Genomic DNA, 7,388 nt, shown 5'->3' with positions numbered 1-7,388 from the left:
TAATTAATCAAAGAGGACTAAGACTCCCTCTGATGAATGGAGTATGTAATTTAACACAATGAAGAAAATGGTGTAAAACAGTAAGATAAAATAATCCGATTCATGGTGGGAGTTTTTTCCACAAGGTTGCCAGGCTGCTATTTTTTCCCCTCGGAGAACGCTACCCCTCACTATTTCCCCAAGGAGAGAGGAATGGTCATATCAAAGCAACATTCAAGGCTGCAGCCCATCATGAACTCGAAAGGATTGTCACTTTTGCCATGACTATCCCGGAGGAAACAGAACCTCGCCTTCAGCTGGCAGAACAGGGCATGGGAAGTCTTTAGATGTCAGTGATTGGGTAACGAGTTAAGTCTCTTTCAACGTCCACAGTAACCATCTGACCGTGATAAAGAGAGCAGGTATGTTGGAGTGGTGTCATCCCACAGCCTTTTGAAAATGTCTGTGTAATTCACCCTGCTCTTTTTTTCCCCACGGCATAGACTTTATTTAAGTGTATGGGATTGAAATTCCATTTTGGTGTTCCAGACATCAGGAAATAGTTGTCTGTCAGAGTGGGAGACAGTTTCATTGTCCATAGCTGGACGGTGTTAGGTTGCTGGTTAAGTTTGCCTTTGAGGGTCCCCATGAGGTGCCCAGGTAATACTGGGGATAACCTCAGTTATTACACACAAAGTTAAAGCAAGCAAACATAAAGCCTTTCCCACAACTCCTAAACTTTCGTTGAAAGAAAGGATAAATCAACAGGATATAAAAAAAGAGATTAAAATAATCACTCTTGATGGCAGGGTATTAATTATAACTTTGTGTGGGAGAAGTTAAAATCCTGTCTTAGGTGTGAATTGGGTGTCTTTTCCCCACAAGAGAGTAGCTGTGTCTGTGTAGCGCAGTCCTACGAATACCTGAACGAGCAGGTCCATGGCTTTCCTCTGGATTTGTGTCCTGTGATCGCCTCTCAGGTGTCAGTGTCAGCCTCGGGCTTGGGCAGCCATACCGCAGCCCTTCCACACTAGTGCAATTTTTCTCGCCACGGAAAGGAATCATCCCTCTCTTTATTTCCATGAAGCCTCCAGGGAAATGGTGCCTTTGGGACCACTCCCGGCACAGATTTGCGGGCGGGCTGAGGAGGGCCAAAAGAGGGGCAGTCCTCCTGGTGCCATTTGCTCTTCTGGGTTGAGCAGCAGGCTGGGGGCCAGATCAGGACTGTGGGGCTGAGTCTGCCGTTGCCCAAACGTGGCTGACACTGCCCAGGGGCTCTGGAAGCTACTCGGGACGGCGGGGCAGGCACGACACACGGGCTGCGCTCCTTTCATTCCCCTGGGAAAACGGATTCGAAGCGCGAGAAGCCCTGGGGAGGGCTTTATGGTGGGAGAATCGCCTGCTTGTGTCTCACAAGACATCCCTCGGCGGGGACGTTGCCTCGGGGTGGGAAGGGCATCCCCGGGACCCGCTCTCGGACCGCAGCCGTGCCCGCCCCGCGGAGCCGGGGCTGTCAGCGGGGCGCGCTCACGCTGCGGGACAAGCTGGTCCCCGGACAGCCGGTCGGGAAGCAGACGGGGAGTCCCGGTCCTGGGAGGAGCATGTCCGGGACAGCGGGTCCGGCTGCCCCCTCTCGCCGTTGGGGCCTGACGGCAGCGAGCGGGGCCGCTCGGGGGCACCCCCACAACTTCACCCGAAGTTTTCTCGCCGCCCCGTCCCCCCCCTCCGGCGCGGGCACCAGGGGGACGCGATGCTGACACCTCCCGCCGGGGCTTCTCCCTCCCCACCCGGGGCACAACGCCTGGCAGGGCAAAATCTCGCTGCCGCCCGCCCGGGCCCGGGGCGGGGAGCGGAGGGGCCCCGGGAGCGCGCCCCGCCCCGCCGCCCCCGCGCTGCCGCCTGGCGGGGCGGCGGGTGCCGCGGGAGGCTGCTCGGTGCCGCCGCCGCCCGGGAGGGAGGTTATGTAAGGGGGGAGGGAGGCGGCGGGAGGAGGAGCAGGACGCCTCGCCGCCGCCGCCGTGCAGCCGCAGCCAGCCGGGGCCGGTGCCGGTGCCGGGGCGGCCGCATGTGCGAAGTGGGGACGCGGCCGCCGCTGGCCGCCGAGCGCGGGGAGCCGCCCGGGGGTGCCGTCGCCGCCGCCGAAAGGTGCCGAGACATGGGGTGAGTCCGCCGGGCCCCGGCCCCGCGTGGGCGCCGCGTCCCGTCCCGGCCCCGCGTGGGCGCCGCCTCCGCCGCCCCGGCCCCGCGCCCCGACCCACGCGTGGGCGCCGCCTCCGGCCCTGGCCCCGCCGCAGGTGCGCCCGGCCGCCGCGAAGCGCCGGCAGCGCCCGGCTGCCCTGTGAGCACTCCCCAAAACCGGCGTTTTATAACGCAATTAATCATTTACCGCCCGCTCGGAGCGGCGGCGGGGAGGCTCCCGCCCGAGCCACCGGCGGAGCGGGCGCGCAGCGGAGGGAGAACAGCCCGGCACGTTCCCGGGGGCAAAATCCCCGCTGGGATAAGAGGGGAGGAGCCGGGGGTGTCGCGGCCCGGGGGTCGGTCCCTCGGCGGGAGGCTGTGGCGTGTGCGCCGGTCTGAGCAGCGAGTTCATTGTCAGACGTTTCATGCTCTGAGCATTTCATTCATGTTCAGCGAGAGCTCTGGGCTGCTGGAGGCACACGATAAACTTGCCTGAACTGTGCCAGTTGTTTGCTAATTTGTGTAAATATTCCCCTCCATTGTTTGTTTTTTAATATGTCAGAAGTCTCTGATCACATGTGGTGGCCTCTTGGACAATTCATCTTGATCTTTCCAAAAATCAGTCCTGCTTTTTTCCTATCGTCTAACTTTAACGAGGAGACAAAAGCCAAATGCTGGCATTAGGGCAATTTGTGAACTAAATATCAGGAAACAAAGGTTAACGTTGTGCTTTTGGCTTGAACTATATATAGGTTTGAGATCCTCTCGACCAGAATGTCTTGGGGGATTCCAAACCCACACATTTAATTTGCTTTATTTTTATCCTATTATGTTCTCTTACACCTTTTCTCTTCCTTACCTCTTCTCACCCCCCTGTGGCAAGGAATCATTCTCCAGTTTCTGAGCTTCCTTGTGCTGCTTCCAACTATACAAACTCCCACCACAGATTTGTTTATTATTGTCAAAGTGATACAATTCGAGACAATATGGATAAAAAATGAATTAAAATGTCATGCATGTGTTGGAATTTGATACCCAGGCGTACTGAATTAGAAGTACAGGGGCAGAGGGAGAAATAGGATCTAAGTGAGTATCTCCCAGTGTTTCACTTCAGGATTACAAGGGGCTCGCCTGCTTCTTAATTATGTACAGTTCCACTGGAAAATAAAACAGAAACTGACCTTGGGGTTGGAGAAAGAAGCATCAAAACCTGGCTGGAGCAGCGCTGCCCCGCTGAGTCCGGGCTGGTCAGAAACATCCATCCAAGGGAAACTTGCCTCTGTCAATTTACCCGGGCATCTCTAAAGGCAAATATTTTTGTTGTCATCATTGTTAACAGTTTCCGTACTGGTGGATCAGTTTAGCTGTGGCTTGGAGAGAATTGAGTGGAAGGTCACAGGGGTCCCCCAGCCCCTTCTGTAGGTCAGTCATAGTTCTGGGCTCAGCGTGGTCCTGCTCTGCCTCCAGAGCTGTTCACGCTGTGAAGGACTTGAAGGCTTTTGAGTGCTCTGGTTGTGCTCATGTCTGCGGTGCTCTGTACACTGTGTTGGAACATGCAGGCTTGTACAGGTCTGAGGCACATTCACCAGTCTAGTGCAATATCCTGATTTAACGTGTTTAACGCCAAGTAAGTTGTTTCAGTCTTACACCGGTGCACGTGAGCTCTGGCTCCCAGCATCATTCCTTCCCAGAGTTTCGGCGTGGGTTCTACACGCTTGTACACTCTGTACAGAGTGCAGACAAGGTGGTTTTTGGATAGACATTTTGCAAGTGTCTCACGTCATTATCTTGCCATTCACCTTTTTGATACAGAGAACTTGGAAGTACATTTGTGACAGTGCTATTGTAGCCATGGCTCAGCACACGTGACACAGGAGCAAACCTGCAGATTCCTCCCTGTTCCATCGCTGCTGGCAAATCCTTCACCTCTGCATGCTTCAGCTTTTCCTTCTGTGAAATGGGCACCACTGTACTCATCTGTCTTTGTCAGAGCACAGAACTCGGTCTTTCTCACTTGAAAGAATATATTTTGTCCCAGGCATTCCAGTGGGATTTGCTTTCTGGGCACATTTTGGTGTCACATACAGGGCACGTTCTCACAGAAATTGTGCCAATAACTTGACGCGTAGCTCTTAAAATATTTTTTTTCCTTTTTTTTTTTTCCTGGGGGTGACCATTGCTAACGATTCGTTTAAATGCTGCCTATGGATTTGGCAGTGACTGATGGTGCTATGAAACCTGATACAGCTACTCGAGCTCAGCAAAGCTATTTAAATTGCTTATTAGCTGTGAGCTGAGCTATTTAAACTGTTGTTTTAAGTTCAACTTACTAGGCAGCAAAGTAGTGTCAAGTTTTACAGAAGTAATTTTCATGTTTTAAAAAAATTAATGCCTGTAATTCAGGGGATGTGAAAAAGATGTTGTAAATAAGTGTCCAGGCAAAAAAAAAATAAATCTGCTTCAGTGCCCACTGTAGTTAATGTGAAGATTCCTGCTGGCTGAAAACCATTGTCTTTGGGTCAAGCCACTGTTAAGGATCTTACTGGACAAATGTTTACTTTAAAGGGAATAAATCTTTTCCTAAATCACCACTTTCTTCTACCCAGCATATCTGATAACTGTTATTACCTCAATAGTCTCAGAGCTTAAACTTGAGCTACTTGAAAGCCACAATGTAACACATTTCCAGCTGTAGAAATCTTTGTCTGAAAATGCCACCTGATTTGTCTCTCGGTGTGGCGAGCTGAGGGCTAACACAACCAAGACAGAGGCTCGCTTGTCTATGGCTCTGATTTTAGTGAGCTGTACCTGCTCGTCTAATAGCCATGGTCTGATTCAATTTGACCTCCATTTAAGCAGCCTAAGCTAACGTTCCAGTTATAAAGATGCTTCAGGTTTCATTATTAGATAATTTAAGGAGGTATTGGATAGCTGCTTCGTCTGTGCTTACATTCTTTTATTGTTTTCATTTCTTTAGTATCTTTGTATTTCCTTATCTGTCCGTTACCAAATACTGATTGTTATGAGGCGTGTGACAAGTATCCAGTTTGGATTAGACCTGTAAATCACTTCACTGTTGCTGAAGCTGTTATTTATATTATCTGTTGGATTAAAACTCAACTAATTTAAATACCCTCTAGCAATAAAATTGAGTTTTAAATCTGTTTTATAAATCATATCAAAATGAAAATCAGGCCTCCAAGTGTTAGAAATTATTGCAGAAAGCTGTATACCAATGTAAAATGTGTGCTACACAGCTTAATGATGGGCTAGCTCGTAGCACACATTTCTTTTGGCTGATATGAGATGGCTTCTCTGTGCTGCTTCTGCAGGGGCTAATGTGGTAAATTAGCCATGTCTGCCTAGATCCATCTGTACCTCCCCCAGGTGGGCTTTGAGTCCACACCTTCCTCCAGGAAGGTGAGAAAAGGCGAGTTTCCAAGCCTGGATCAAGCAATGAAGTAACCTCATCTTAAGGAGACTGGACTCATGAGCAAGACTCAGCCTCTCCTGTAATATTTTCATGAAAAGGTGCAGTTGGGGGGCTATATTTCCGAGAGTAATCATATGTGATGTTTTTATTACACAGTGATATTTAAGAGCATCAGGAAAGTCTGCCTTGCGCTCTTCCCTTCTGCTGTCAGCAATAGTCATGTCCATTGGCCAACATATGGCTTTATTTGGGGAGTAAAAGGCAAACAAATGGGAGGACGAGGAAAGAAGGTGGTGAAGGAAGCAGATGATGTGATGAAGCTAGTGTTATAGGAAGACATTAATTTTGGACAGTGTTCAAGCTGCCCTTTCCCAGAACCAGCAGTACGTTAGATACCATGGTGATAAGCTTCGCCCGAGAAGCTCTGGAGCGGGCAATAGCATGTTGCAGAGGAAATTCACCTTGGCCATCGTCCAGCTCCTGCTGAAATCCACAGGAGTCTCGCGCTGGCTCCCTCCAAAGTTTGGCAGCGCCATCTGTCCACAAGGGAAGGGACATCCTGGGACCCCAGGAGTGGCAGGCAGATAACAGCACCCGGCTTGCACTGCAAAATTGGTGTCCCTCAAAGCGGGACTGGGATGAGTGCATGCCCAAATGCAGCTGAGTTGGTACTTTGAGCTCAGGGACTCGTTTTTTTTTGAGGTTTTAAGGTCAGCAGCTTCAGTTCGGTTCCTAGCAGAGCTCAGCGGGGGCAGATTATATCAGGTACCATCCAACTGATGATTATGTTGGGGTTCAAGGAAAGGGACTGAGATTTGATAGATGCTGTTAATCTCATGATTTCTGAAGCAGCTGTCTGGGGATGCTTGATTCTTCACAGCCTTCGTTCCTTATGTAGCTATTCCCATTTTGCAGAGTGGGTATAAATGGCTGCTGTTCTGACTTGGAGAATTCGGTATCTCTGTGTACACATACAGGTGTCTGTACAAGATCCAGTGAAAAAGTCTGGTCCAGAGAACTTTAAGTTCTGGCGCAGTACGTTGAGTTCACTGAAATGGATGAGGAAACTCAGTTGACCTCAACAGTATGTTTAAAACCTGTTATATGTAGTTCCTTTCTTACATTTAATGAAATTTAATAAGGTTAGAGAGGCAGGGAGCTTTGAGGGAAGAAAGAATTAAAAAAAGAAGAAATAGCTAGATGGTCATAAGGGTTTGTGTATGCTTAGGACTTTGGTGTGGTTGCATTCAGGTGAGTGAGCAAACCTGTGATGTTGGAGTGTTTCACCCAAGCCTGTCATCAAGTGAGAGCCCTCGTCACATCTCACACGATTATGTGAGGAGTTTGTAACATTGCAGATGCACGTAACTGAATTTGGGCAAAAATCTCCCGTGTGAATAAACTCTAAGGAAAACATGGGATTGGGAGAAATTATGAAACAAGCTAATAAAAGAGTAGCAGAAAGAAATGATGAATGAATGATTGACATGAAAGACACAGTGGGCTAAGAAAAAAATGTTCGGGTCTGCTAGAGATAACTTCAGCAAACTACAATAGGAAAAAGCTGCCAGTACCACGACTAGTTTGAGTGCCCTGGTGCAAATTTCATCAAAATTTGCTCACATAGACAATGCAGAAAGGAAACTTAATGCTAAGAGTGTGATCATAGTCAAGTTCCTTTCAGCTTCTAGCCTAATTAATTACCACTGTTAATTTGATTATCACTTGAGAATAAACTTATAAATAAAATATCCTCCCAAAAGTTGGGATGTCCCTCAAGCCCCTCTTGAAAAGATGA

The 7,388-nt window shown here is 49.3% G+C and overlaps 1 protein-coding gene across 1 annotated transcript in view; it reads left to right on the top strand.

Annotated features, from left to right (window-relative positions):
* The first annotated feature begins 1,898 nt into the window (after nt 1-1,898).
* HOMER2 (homer scaffold protein 2) overlaps nt 1,899-7,388 on the top strand; it is a 59,372-nt gene continuing 53,882 nt past the window's right edge. The window contains exon 1 of the mRNA XM_068410920.1: nt 1,899-2,139. Coding sequence (XP_068267021.1) covers nt 2,045-2,139 — 95 coding nt within the window. The 5' untranslated portion in view covers nt 1,899-2,044. The remainder of the gene's footprint in view (nt 2,140-7,388) is intronic.

The sequence above is a fragment of the Nyctibius grandis genome, chromosome 11 (genome assembly GCF_013368605.1).
Source record: "Nyctibius grandis isolate bNycGra1 chromosome 11, bNycGra1.pri, whole genome shotgun sequence".
Taxonomy (NCBI): domain Eukaryota; kingdom Metazoa; phylum Chordata; class Aves; order Nyctibiiformes; family Nyctibiidae; genus Nyctibius; species Nyctibius grandis.
This window is presented reverse-complemented; position numbering and strand designations above follow the sequence as displayed.